The 14,202-nt window shown below is 42.2% G+C and overlaps 2 protein-coding genes across 2 annotated transcripts in view; one reads left to right on the top strand and one right to left on the bottom strand.

The window, feature by feature from the left end:
• LOC100337053 (ATP-binding cassette sub-family C member 4) overlaps positions 1-14,202 on the bottom strand; it is a 1,051,816-nt gene that overhangs the window by 612,969 nt on the left and 424,645 nt on the right. The gene's annotated exons all lie outside the window — the stretch shown is intronic.
• The window catches only part of LOC522174 (ATP-binding cassette sub-family C member 4), a 100,297-nt gene that overhangs the window by 11,455 nt on the left and 74,640 nt on the right, over positions 1-14,202 (top strand). Inside the window, 1 exon segment of the mRNA XM_059892295.1 lies at positions 10,373-10,613. Within this exon segment, the coding sequence (XP_059748278.1) occupies positions 10,373-10,613 (241 nt within the window).

Below are 14,202 nucleotides of genomic sequence, written 5' to 3'. Positions count from 1 at the left end.
GGGAGGGAGAGGGAGAATTTCCACATGGGGCTAAAGGTGTGTGTGTTGGGGGGTGCACTTTGCCTTCCACTGTGTTCTCTGGAGCCTTCTCCCCTGACACTGCACACACACCCCCTCAGGCTGACCCCAGGCTTAGCCCACTTTGGAGGCTGGGGGAGCCCATGTTCCCTGTGCACCTGTGGACGTGGAGGGAGCCCAAAGCTATGGCCCTGGAGGCTGAGCTCTGTCCCTGGAGGTGGGGCCCCTGGAGGAGGGTGTCTGCCCCCATGAGCTGCTCATGATCTGTGAGTCCAGCAAAGCTTGGCAGGAACTTGTTTTCTGAGACTGGGACTTTTCCCTCAAAACCTGGTCTGGTGCTTTTACTGGTGCTTCAGTCTACACTGCTCATCCTTCAGGCGCCCTGTGACCCATTAGCCAGCATCTATGGGGCAGCTGCAAAGTGCCCTGTAGTGAAGGCTTGTCTTCTGCTCTGCCCTCTCCCCTGTTTTACCTGTAGCAGGGCTCTTCTTCACTGTGCTCTGTTTCTCATCGCAGGTACTGGGATCGAGAAATTTTGAGAACCCAGAAAGACGCACGGAAACCTTCTTTAATGAAAACAATCATCAAGTGTTACTGGAAATTATATTTTGCTTTGGGGCTACTTATATTTCTTGAGGTAAAAGTTTTTACTTAACTGTGCATTAACTTCTCAGTGTATGCAGATCAGTACTGAGATGGATGAGATGGGGACGAGAGAGGACAGAGCTTTCATGTCTGAAGTTAAAACTTCTCTGTGAATCAGGATGTAGTTCAGCGGTTGTATTTACTTTTAGAATGGACAGGTGCTTAAAGACAAATTCTCCAGGGGATTACTATTGGGTTGGCAGAAAAATTCTTTCAGATTTCCCATAACAGCTTTTGGCAAAACTTGAATGAACTTTTTGCTAAGGCAATATTTTTCTTTTAACCAGTTAAAACATAGTATTGTGGAAGGATGGCACTGACATTTTATACCATACTAGGACATTGTTAGTGCTCAGTAAATGATATAAATGCTAAAAGTGATCCTTGAGAAAAAGAAGATCCTACAACCTCAAGGAATATTTGCCTCCTGGTTTGGAGGAAGTAAACTTGGACCTGAGCTGAAAACCTAAGACATTTTATAGTCACTCAGCAAGCAATTGTTAGCTTGCCCAGGACACATCTGAAAAATGCTCTCCCAAGAAGGGGTCATTACCTCTCCCATTCCAGTGGAACAGGACCCGGGGCCCTTCATCTGGGCAGGAGCTGCCAGAGCTCCAAGAGCACACCATTCCCTGGGCTGCTCCCTCCCCATGGGCCAAGTCATCCAGGTCAGAGACCCCTGTGGGGAGGAGCTCCAGCTTCACCATGAATCGTGGAGAATCCATGCACCATCTGTGCTGGTTTCAGTCCTGACTGTTGAGGTGGTTTGGTGTTTAAAAGGAGTGTCTTAGTATCCTGGCATTGGCAGAGGGTCTAGGAGAGGATGTGCAGGAGAAAACCAAAGGCAGAAAGCTGTGAGGTCAATGACCTCCATGACCCTGAAGATCCTGGGTCAAGATCCCCCAGTGAGACAGTCCACCTGGGGACACAGTGCCATCAGCGCCCTGTTCTGGCTGAGCCTGCTGGGGGTCTGCTGCAGACCCCCCTGGGTGGCTTGTGCTTTCCGTGGTCCCTTAGTGCTGCCTTAGGGACACGGGCGGCGTGTGAGTGTGTGAGGGCAGGAGGGATGGAAGATGCAGTTGCTGTGAAAGGGGTGTTTTAGGTGGAGAAGGTGTGAGCTGTCATCAGTCCATAGTGTTGGGGGTGAGGTGGGGGGCCAAGTGGTTTAAAGGTGGGTGGCATGGCTCTTATTTAAAGGCTGTGTTGTACTGAAGGGCACTGCGGGCAGTGGGCAGGTGGGCAAGTGAAGTCTGACGCACACAACTGGAGAGACAGAATCTGGCAGCTCCCAGGTGACTGGGTGGTCCTGGGAGATGGAGTTCTTGTTGATGACAAAGGTGGGTTGACCATTGTGCCAGAGGGTGGGGCAGGTGTGTGGGGCAGAGTGCCACCTTAGACAGGGCTCTGGCCACCGAGATGCTGCAGTGCCTTGTGAAGGGTGGGCTGGAGTGTTTATTTCAAAGTTGTCCAGCCCTAGTAACACTTCCTGCTGCGGATCCAGGAACGCCAGGCCTGGGGCCTGTGTCAGGTGTCAGTTGGTAGAGCCCCAGCCCCTGGGGCTGGTTGTGGGGTGGTCATGGCAGAGAAGTGGGGAGTCGAGGACCTTGAAAGAAAGGTCATTTCAAGGGAGCTCATTCTCTGTAGTACTAGAAGTTCCAGTAGCAGTAACAGGGGCTCCTACTCAGTAGTCAGGGTGGTGGCAGCAGCAGTACTATTAGTAGTGCAGTAGGAACAATGGTAAGTACTCAAAATACGTTATGTATCCGGAACTGCTGTGGGCACAGTATGTGTAATATCACTCTTATTCCTTGGGCTAACTCAATGAAGTTGTAGGTTTCATTTTACCCCCATTTTAGAAGAGAGGACTCTAAGTCCAAGTAGTTACATAGGATGCCCCTGGTCACACGGAGCATAAAGAACAAATTGAGGTTCCACTTCGGGTACTCTGACTTATGAGCCTGTTCACCTCAATGCCTGAGAGCTCATCCAGGGTCAGAAAGGCTTGTCTTTAGAGCTTTGTATTCACAGTGTCAGACACATGCATCCTGAATATTGTCTAAAGATAATAAATAGGATGCTAAGAACTTCCTGGAGCAGGAAGTCAGATTTGGGATCGTAAATGAGGGTAGAGTTCAGGTGACCATGTCCCCTGGGTGCCAGATTTGACTAGAATATTGATGCTAGAAGCAACATCATGCTGTGTTCAGATAGACCAGGAGCCCTTTAACCTTGCCCTCATTACCATCCCTATGTGGTGACAATTTTAGATAGCAGAATATCTAAACTCAGCTCAGGACTCTCTAAAACATGGACACATTACTTTTGACCTCCTGCCCTCTTTTAATTCCTCTGGTGCACAGAATGACTCATGGGTCACCCATGGTTCCCAGACAGTGCTGTGACCCACCACAGCGCAGGCACTCCTGGCAGCACCAGTGGGAAGAGGCAGGGTGAAACCAGTCTAGGGTGAGGCTTTAAGGGTTAGGATTTCAAAGTGTGAAACCTCTGTCCTGTGAGAATTGAGGAGTGCCCATAATGCTTGGAGAAGCAAGTACCAGGCTAATGTTCAACCTGGAGCACGTGCAGGTCACCCCTAATTAGAACAGAACAGCCAGCGAGTTCCTAGCACGCCTGGCCCCTGTGTGTACTTTCATGGGGATCTTGGGTGAGGAGAAGGAGAACAGGTCTCTGCCTGCCTGGGGCCCTCAGGGTGGAGAGGAGGATCCTAAAGACTCTTCCTGGACCAGAGACACAGAGACCACCCCCCCAGGTCATCAGGGCTTCTCTCTGAGAGATGAGGTGTCCACTTGCTGGTGTGTAAATGGGGTTACCTTGAAGTGCCAACAAAGGTCCATCTAGTCAAGGCTATGGTTTTTCCAGTAGTCATGTATGGATGTGGGATTTGGATGGTGAAGAAAGCTGAGTGTCGAAGAATTGATGCTTTTGAACTGTGGTGTTGGAGAAGACTCTTGAGAGTCCCTTGGACTGTAAGAAGATCCAACCAGTCCATCCTAAAGGATATTAGTCTTAGGTATTCATTGGAAGCACTGATGTTGAAGCTGAAACTCTAGTACTTTGGCCACTCCATGTGAAGTTGACTCATTGGAAAAGACCCTAATGCTGGGAAGGATTGGGGGCAGGAGGAGAAGGGGATGACAGAGGATGAGATGGCTGGATGGCATCACTGACTCAATGGACATGGGTTTGGGTAAACTCCGGGAGTTGGTGATGAACAGGGAGGCCTGGCATGCTGCGGTCCATGGGGTTGCAAAGAGTCAGACAGGACTGAGTGACTGAACTGAACTGAAGAGCCTCAGTGGTTTCACTCACTCCCTACCCTGAGTGGGGAGGAGTGACCAGGGTTTATGTCCTCTTTGTGGGAACCTTAGAAATGGCTGGCCTTGTCTAATCACTGACCTTTGTCCAAGGCCACTTTTGCTGGTTGTGTCGGTTTTAGGTAGAGGCTATAGGAAGGCACATATTTGTGTAAATCTTCACTTGGGAGCTCAACTGATGGGCAGGGAGTAAGCAGAATCCTCTGTGTTCCAAAGTGAGCTTTGTGCCTGGACTCAGGGCTGGTTCCCCCAAGAGCTGGGTGGTCTTTGCATTTATTTCCCAACGCTTTCTTCCATGTGTCCCTCACTTCTGCTTAACCCGGGAGGCTGAGGAGTGGCTGCTGGTGGCAGAGATACTGTGGGCTCAAAGCAACCACCAAGGATCACGCAGCAAGGGAGAGGAGGAGGGGGCATTGAGCCAAGCAGACAGGGACCTGCAGAGCAGACCTGCTGTGTGCACCCTGCTGGTTCCTGAGAGCGTAGCATTAGCCATTAGGTGTCAGTAATATCCACAGTGACGACCTTGAGACGTATATGAGGGTGGTACTTTTCAATTCATTAAAAAAAAAAAAAAAAAAAAACACTGTATTTTTACTGTCTCATTGAAAACTTTTTTTAAAAAATTGAAGGATGATTGACTTAAAATATTATATTAGTTTCTAGTGTATAGCATAGTAATTCAATATTATTTTTACATTATAAAATGATCACCCTGATCAGTCTAGTTACCCTCTGTCACCATACAAAGTTATTCCAGTGTTATTGACTGTATTTCCTATGTTGTAAATTACATTCCCATAACTGGAAATTTGTGCCTCTTCATCTCCTTCACCTATTTCACTCATTCTCCAATCCCCCTCAATCCATTATCTTTAATAAGTCAAGGAAATAGGTGACTCCTTTAAAAAGATTACTTTCATAATGGTGACAAATTCAAAATTCTGCTTAGAAGTGAAACTTTTAATTACTGTCCAGGAAAGTTGGCTTCTAGAAGTGACTTTTCCTAAGAGTTCTTGTTCTGCCATGATGGCCTGTAAACAGCAGTGAGTTTTCTAAGCCCTTTGTGAAACAGCCTCTGCCATTAAGGATAGAATAGGTCTCGTCCCAGGACTCCTGTCTTTTGTGCAAACTGTAGAAATCATTGCTAATTTTTCACTTTCTGGTGTGATGAGAAGGTTCTGATTTATGGTTACACAAAAGAAGCTGTGCATCTTTAAGTACAAATTTAGCCCAGCCCTGGAATCTCCATTTCTCCAAGCAGCCATGGCTCCTTCTCATTGGAAATGGTATTTAGAGACTATGGTGTGGGCACCAGGGGTGTTCACTGCTGTTGAGTTGGCTATTGTTTCTCAGCTTTTTCACTGGACAAAGATATTATACATTTTTTGTAGTAAACAGACCTTGAGTTTATATGGATATTTCCAGTTGAAGTCAGATTCAGGGCAGTAGTGCTTGTACTTTATCTTTTTACGCTTAGATTGGTATCTCTTTTCCTCTCATCATCTTTTCTCTTTTCTGCCATGCCTAATGGTGGCTCAGATGGTAAAGAGTCTCCCTGCAGTGTGGGAGACCTGGGTTCTATCCTTGCGTTGGGAAGGTGCCCTTGAGGAGGGCATGGCAACCCACTCCAGTATTCTTGCCTGAAAAATTCCATGGATAGAGGAGTCTGGCAGGCTATAGTTCCTGGGGCCACAAAGAGTCAGACACGACTGAGCAACTTCAGCGAATCCCAGTTCTCAATGATACTGACATAATTATTCATTTAAAAATCTTATAATATCAACACTATTAACCATAATGTGACTTTTGAAAGCATATTGTTGTTGTTGTTGCTGTGCATATTGTTCTTAGACAGGCATATCACACAGGGAATGTGTTTTCAATTTTTTTTTTAAACAACTTTTAACAGTTCTTTATTGTATAACTGCCAGAGAAGGCAATGGCACCCCACTCCAGTACTCTTGCCTGGAAAATCCCATGGACAGAGGAGCCTGATGGGTTGCAGTCCATGGGGTCACTAAGAGTGAGACGTGACTGAGCGACTTCACTTTCACTTTTCACTTTTTTACTTTCATGCATTGGAGAAGGAAATGGCGACCCACTCCAGTGTTCTTGCCTGAAGATTGCCAGGGACGTAGGAGCCTGGTGGGCTGCCGTCTCTGGGGTCACACAGAGTCGGACATGACTGAAGTGACTTAGCAGCAGCAGCAGCATTGTATAACTGCCAACCTACTGGATGGATATAGTTTTTGTTTTATTTTACTCTGAAATTTTATGAATTGATTTTGAAAACTTCATTGTTCTATAATTATAATTCTGTATAATGTTTTCACAATTCCAAAGTCAAATCAACAGAAGAGGCTATTTTTAAAGAAGACTGGTATGCTTGTTCCATTCTAATTCTTCTCCCTCATTAGATATAACATTACAAATTTGATTCATATTTTAATTTTGTAAATACTGTATTTTATAAACATTTATTTTTTTCCCGTGTTTCGAATGAAAGGTCTGAATTTCATATTTGGAGTCTCAAGAATTTGGGTTCCTAAGGAATTTTCTTAGAAGTATGATGTGTAACACGGAACTCAGCATAAAACCTTCTGTGGTACTTGTAAGTCCTTCAAAGCAGGTTCATGGCTCCTCGAGGCCCAGATGCCATGATGATGCAGGATAATAGCAGATGTTTCCATGGGATGAGATTCTACATCCAGAATCTTCCAGGCAGAGGGAACTTCAGGGTCCATCCTTAATCAGTTGACCTAACCCAGTTTCTGGAGGCTTGGCTTTAGGCCTCAGAGTGCTCTTAACCCCTCCTAGGTGATGCTAAGGTACAGTCAGGATGAAGACCACTGTGTCAGGAGGAGTAAAGTTATATTTAGCATCCTAATGTTATTATTTTCCCAGATTCACTGATTTTCCTCCTTAGCTCTGGATCTGTCTCAGCTCTGCTGTTTGTCACCTGTTCTCCCATTTCTGAAGGTAAATTGCCCCTTCATTTTTCCCACAAGCTCATTTTTCCTGCTTATATATTTCACTCAAGCATTTTTTCTTTGTCTGATATAGCTTGTTTCTGTTTTCTGTGTTTTTAAATTTTTCTTGTGAAGCAGAATTGGTGGAGTTGGGTAAGAAACCTTTTAAGTATGTGTGGAAATGTAATGGAGAAACTATAATGAGTAGGGAAATTTTAGCACTTAATCCTGTGAGAAGTTCCCCTAAGAAGCAGGAAATGGGGCCCAAAGTCAAGTGCTTTCAGGAGGCTGAATACCAAGGACTCTACCAAGAAATGTCTGCCCCAGAGACTCTCAGATTCTTGTAGAACCTTTATCAAATGTTGTATTATAATAGACTCTTTTAAAAAATCTTTCATCATTTCATAGTTGTGAAGAATTTCTATGAAGATGTAATAACTCTATTCTGAATTGGTTTGTGGAAAGAATATTCACAAATCAAACTTAGACTGACGTTAAAGATGAAGAGTTTGAGGGAACAACTTTTGATCTTGTGCCTGCTTATCCAGAATGTTTTAATTTGGTTAGTTTCAAGTTTGATAGGGAATATTTTCTCAGCTGTTTTATTCCTCACTAGTTGAGGATTAGTATCCAGAATAGACAGAAGAGTAGAAGCTATAGGCCATGGACTGGCATTACTCCTTAATGAGGCTGTTTGCTCACCTGGGTTATTAAAGACTGTCTCTCAGCAGATAAACCCAGACACTTAGGCGGTAATGACCTGCCTTTATTTTGCACTCTTTTTTTGCTGAATTTCTTGCATTTATTAGTATTCTTTTAGATGGGTGATATTACTCCTTACTCCTCCTGTAATTGAAATGATATTAGGATCAAATAGATGAGTAACAGACAGCTGAGTAACACCCAACAAAGGTCCATCTAGTCAAAGCTGTGGTTTTCCAGTAGTTATGTATGGATGTGAGAGTTGGACTATAAAGAAAGCTGAGCACTGAAGAATTGATGCTTTTGAATTGTGGTGTTGGAGAAGACTCTTGAGAGTCCCTTGGACTGCAAGGAGATCCAACCAGTCTATCCTAAAGGAAATCCATCCTGAATATTCATTGGAAGGACTGATGCTGAAGCTGAAACTCCAATATTTTGGCCACCTGTTACGAAGAACTGACTCATTTGAAAAGACCCTGATGCTGGGAAAGATTGAAGGCAGGAGGAGAAGGGGATGACAGAGGATGAGATAGGTGGATGACATCACTGACATCAGTTTGAGCAGGCTCAAGTGTTGGTGATAGAAAGGGAAGCCTGGCAAGCTGTAGTCCATGGGGTCACAAAGAGTTGGACATGACTGAGAGACTGAACTGAACAGACAGCAGTGATTTCCAAAGAGAATCACAGTTTTAGGGCATTTTGGGATGGCAGGTGTTACCACTGGGCTTCTGGTGGAGAGCCACAGGTTTGTAGCCTCCAGCACTGGGCTTCCCTTGATCATATCTGGGCTGGGACTGTCATGTGTAGTTTGAATTTTGCTTCTCTGTATAAGTCTCCAGACTTCTATCTCAGTAAACTGTATCAACAGTGTGTTTTACAATCTATGAGGGGCTCTTCTTAAGCTCTTAGTGCCTCCAGGGGTGAATGATGAGGCTTCCTAGAAATGTAACATTGAGCCTTTGTGTTCTTGAGAACTGGTCATCTTCCTCTGATATGGTCATCTTACTCATAATTCTTCCAATAAAGAGTCTTCTCTTCTCTGGAGTAGATGAAAGCTCCTATGACCTTGTGGGAGGTAAGGCAGGTGTTAAGGCCTGTGAACAGGTGTGTGTAGAACAAGACACACGTTTAGGACTTCAGTGTCACATCCTTTTGAGAGATGGAGTCAGCTTTCTGTAAATAATCTGATCAGGCACTAGTTAGTTGAGCAAAAAATGCTTTTTAGTTATGCTTTGTGATTTGAGTTTGGGATTCTTCTCCTTCTCTTCCTCTTGTGGGTTCCTCAACATTTTACAGACAGAAGAGAGCTATCAAAAACAAACCTGTCAGGGGACTTCCCTGGTGGTCCAGTGGTTAAGAGTCTGCCTTCCAATGCAGGGGTCACGGGTTTGATCCCTGGTCACGGAACTAAAATATCACATGCCTCAGGGCAACTATGCTGGCGCTTTCCAACTAGAGAAGCCTGCACACTGCAATGAAGACCCAACGCAGCAAAAAAAGAAAAAAAAAAAATAGGTTTGTGTTGGAGATTTCTTGGTGGATGATGTTTTACTGTCGAGTAGACCAGTTAAAGTTGATAGAGATCAAATCTAGACATTAATTGAGATTGATTGAGAACAATCAATGTTATGTCCTGTGGGAGATAGCCAACATACTCAAAATATCCAAAAAAAAAAAAAAAACCCTTGAAAGTCATTTCACCATCTTGGTTATATTAATCACTTTGATGCTTGGTTTCCACCTAAGTTAAGTGAGGGAAAAAAAGAAAAATCTTCTTGACTGTTATTTCTGCATGCAATTCTCTACTGAAATGTAACTATTAAAAAAATGCTCCTTTTTAAAAACAAATTGTAATGGGCAATGAAAAGTAGATACTGTACACTAATGTGGAATGAAAGATATCACTGGGTAAGTGAAATGAACCACCACCAACCACACCAAAGTACAGTCTTCATCAAGAGAAGGTGGTGTGTATATGGTGGGACTGGAAGGGAGTACTCTATTATGACCTTCTTCCAGAAAACCAAACAGTTAATTCCAATGAGTACTTCTCCCAGTTAGGCGAACTTAAAGCAGCACTTGATGAAATGTGTTGGAATTATTCAACAGAAAATGAATCATCTTCCATCAGGATAATGTAAGACCGCATGTTTCTTTGATGACCAGGCAAAAACTGTTACAGCTTGGCTTGGAAGTTCTGACTCAACTGCCATATTCACCAGACACTGCTCCTTCGGGTTTCTGTTTATTTTGTTTTTTACAAAATTCTCTTAATGGAAAAAGATTTAATTCCCAGGAAGACTGTAAAAGGCACCTGAAATCGTTCTTTGCTCAAAAAGATATAAAGTTTTGGGAAGATGGAATTATCAGGTTTCCTGAAAAATGGCAGGAGATAGTGGAACAGAATTTTGAATACGTTGTTCAATGAAGTTCTTGGTGAAAATGAAAAATGTGTCTTTTACTTAAAAACTGAAAGAACTTTTTGGGCAACCCAATACTAAGGCTTTATTGTCTTTGAATGTAAGATTTTGACTTATGTTAAAACTGTTGTCTGCTTGTCTTACTGGAGAGAGTAGATCTGTGTATTTTTCTTTTAGGTTAGCCATGAATGTAGCATTTTGTCAAGATGGCTTTTTAACATGCTAACAATAAAAGTACAGCTTGTGTTAAGAAAAACTGGCATGACTTGTATTTCTAATTAAGGCTTTTTTTCTTTCAGGAAGGCACCAAAGTAGTTCTGCCCATATTTTTGGGCAAAATTATTAGTTATGTCGAAAACTATGATCCCGACAATTCTGCCGCTTTGCATGAAGCCTACGGCTACGCGGCAGGGCTGAGCGCCTGCGTGCTCGTGTGGGCCGTTCTGCACCACTTGTGCTTCTACCACATGCAGCGCGTGGGCATGAGGCTGAGAGTAGCCATGTGCCACATGATCTACCGCAAGGTGAGTGTCACTCGGTACCACAGTATGTTCCTCTCCTGAAGCATCAGGAACATTTAGTTCTCTGTAAATGAAACATCTTGTAACTGGGATAATTTACACCTTCCTAGAGAAGCTTGCTATTTGCATCAGGCCAATTTTGTTGTTGTCATTTAAGTAAAATTTACCAGTAAATAATGAAAAGTTTTGTATTGAGATCGGGTCAGAGCTGCCTTTGATAAATTTTATCCACAGGTTTTTATGTAATATCCATGCAGCTTGTAATGGAATCTAATTAAAAAATAAGTATAAAAAGTGTCAAGTTGGTTTTCAGTGTTTTCATGCCTTAATCTTGTAGCTGTATTTGTGGCAATTTGTTGTTCATTAAGACCATCTTTTACATCAACTTTGTATTTAAAAGTAAACTTCATTGATCGGATTTATGAAATTAAATCTAGGAGCACAAAATGTATTTGAGAAAGGGAATGATTATATGTTTAAATGACCCATCTAGACATATTGAGTGTAATTGTGTGAACTAAAGAAAAATATAAATGGAATCCATGCCAAACATAGATTCTCTCGCTATATTCTATAGCTATGATTTTTTATAATGGTATTAAAGAATAGAGCTGAATGTTGGGATGAAACTTGAAATCTTATGCAGCTTTTAGTAATTTTGGTGGGAATTTGTTGCTATTCATTCAAGTTATTTTCTTAATTCAATATTTCCTTTTTCTTTAGTATGCATTTTAGCACTTTTAATAAGACCTGACTTGGTGTGTTCAGTGATTTTGTGTTGAGAATCGCCATGGAATTATTCTATAGTTTAACCTAGTCTTAAGTAGTTTAAAAGAATTAAGGATTTTAGCTGTTTTCACAAGGGAATTGCCACAGTGTTAAGAACTGAAGGGCTCTATATAAACTTGACCCTGCATATCTCTTTGCCCTGGGCTGTTCGTTTTTTTCTAGGAAAAAAATTTTATTTAGCTGTATTTTATTCTTGAAATTTGCTGAGAGAATAGATTTTAAGTGTTCTCACCACACACACAGAAGAATAACTATGTGTGATGATGGGTTCGTTCATTTGTTTTCCTACTGTAACCATTTCCCAATGTTTATTTACATCAAAACATCAAATTGCACATAGTAAATATATTTAATTTTATTACAAATGAGTAAAATCCTCAATGAAAGCTAAAACCAGGCGATTTAAATGAAAATTATTGATTCTTTTCCTATTTGTTACTTATCTAGAGCTCCTATTTCTTGGAAATACATTACTGGGGAAAATGTAGAATGTCTTCTCCCATCTTTGCTTGAGCAGACTCTTGTTAAATCTCGGGACTGTGTGGACTCGGAGGCCTGGCATCTCACTGTCTGTGTTTGGCACATGAGCCCAGTTTCTCCTTGGGTAACATATATTCCAGTTAAGGGTCTTCATTGTCAGCCTTCATCATTTTTGTTATTCTCTTGCACCTTCTGCCATTTAGTAGACAAATACTCACATGTCCCCACAAATTAGCTAGATGTTCATCTTTCCAGATCATACTTAGCTCCCATAAGTATGCAGGAAATTTCACCAGAACTGCAGTGTGAAAAACTTGTTAGATTTGAGATGATGGTTTAGTCAAACAAAGCTCTTTCTTTGCTGCACAAATGAGCCACTGTTCTGGTTTTTTCCCTCTTCCCGCTAACACTTTGGAATGTCTCCTTTGGGGAATCTGATCTGACCTTGTATGTTGCTTATGGGAATGTAAACATCTCCCAAAGTGTTCATTTACTGGCTTAATTAGCCTAAAACAATTGTTTCTTTACAAAGTCAGAAACTGTATACATAACCTGAAATTCCAGAAACATGGGAATTTCCTCGTGCACAGCCTTACATGTAGATTTCTACTGAGATGCAGAAATAAGACACTTCTTGCAGGTCACAGGTGGACCAATTCCTTAGGGTAAACCTGGTGCTGCCGAGCGGCTCTGAAAGGCCCCTGTGAACATCTGTGGTTCATGCTGAGGCCCTGCCTCCTGATGCCTGGTCCTGAGGAGAAATCAGGTCGGGTGTTGGAAATGGAATGGCTGCTAAGCTCAAAGTCATAGTTTGTAATTTTGAACAGGTATCATGTATAGTGGAGAAGGAAATGGCAACCCACTCTAGTATTCTTGTTTGAGGAATTTCATAGACAGAAGAGCCTGGAGGGCTACAATCCATAGGGTCACAAAGAATCAAACGTGACTGAGCGACAGTACACACATCATATATAAGATGACTTGTCATTTATTTACCTTTCTGCAGCTTTGATAAAATTGCTTTTGGCTTTGGTTCATTCATTTAAAAAAATTGTGGTAAAATATACACAACATAAAATTTACCATTTTAACTGTTTTTAAGTGCACCGTTTGGTGACATTAAGTACCTTCACATTCTTGTGCAGCCATCACCACTCTGCATCTCCAGAATTTTTTCTCCTTCCCATACTGAACCTCTGCACTCATTAAACCCTAACTCCCCAGTCCCCTCCTCTTAGTCATTATCCTTCTACTGCTTCTTTCTATGAATTTTACTCCTCTAGGTCCCTCATATAAGTGAAATCATACAATGTTTGTCATTTTGTTTATGCCATGTAAGTACACTGTCTTTAAGATTCATCTGTCTTGGAACAAATGTCAGAATTTAAGTCCTTTTTAAAGATCGAATCATATTCTTTTACATGTATATTCAACATTGTATGTATCCATTCATCTGTTACTGGACATTTGAGTTGTTTCTACCTTTTGACTATTGTACATAGTGCTGCTATGAACATGGTGCACAAATAATCAGTTCAAGTTTATGCTTTAATTTGAGTACATTCTCAGAAGTGAAATTGCTTTACTATATGTTAATTTCATGTTTGGTCTTTTGAGGAACTGCCATAGTCTCTTCCATTGTGGCTATATCAATTTTAACTTGAGGACTAAATGGAACATTTTTATGAACCATGACATTTTGTTTGGATCGATGGCTACAGCTGGTGGTCTGTTGAAACAGCTCAAGGTGGTCTGTTCCGATTCCTCAGATCTCTAGGGAATTTTTCAGAGCCTTTTATCAAATGAAGGAATTATACAGCATAGGCTGTGCTTTTTGTCAAGTCAGCAGACTGGCGTTAAGAACACAGGTTCCTCACAGGATTAGTGTTTTGAATATTATACTGGTTAGTTTTAGAATAAGGAAATTAAGACCAAAGTGTTTAAATGATGTCACACCTCGTATTAATCTCTTTCCTTGAGGCAGGCTCTCCACTCTCATCTTGTTGTTGTTGTTCAGGCACTCAGTCCTGTCCAGCTCTTTGTGACCCCGTGGACTGCAGCACACCACCCTTCCCTGTCCTTCAGTGTCTCCTGGAGTTTGCTCAAACTCATGTACATTGAGTCAGGGATGCCATTCAACCATCTCATCCTCTGTTGTTCCCTCTTCTTCCTGCCCTCATTCTTTCCCAGCATCAGGGTCTTTTCCAGTTTGTCAACTCTTGGCATCAGTTGGCCAAAGTATTGGAGCTCCAGCTTCAGTATCTGTCCTTCCAGTGAATATTCAGGGTTGATTTTCTTTAGGATTGAGTGGTTGAATCTCCTA

Source organism: Bos taurus, chromosome 12 (assembly GCF_002263795.3).
Source record: "Bos taurus isolate L1 Dominette 01449 registration number 42190680 breed Hereford chromosome 12, ARS-UCD2.0, whole genome shotgun sequence".
In the NCBI taxonomy this organism is placed as follows: domain Eukaryota; kingdom Metazoa; phylum Chordata; class Mammalia; order Artiodactyla; family Bovidae; genus Bos; species Bos taurus.
Note: the sequence above shows the minus strand (reverse complement) of the source record. Positions and strands in the feature narration are given on the sequence as shown.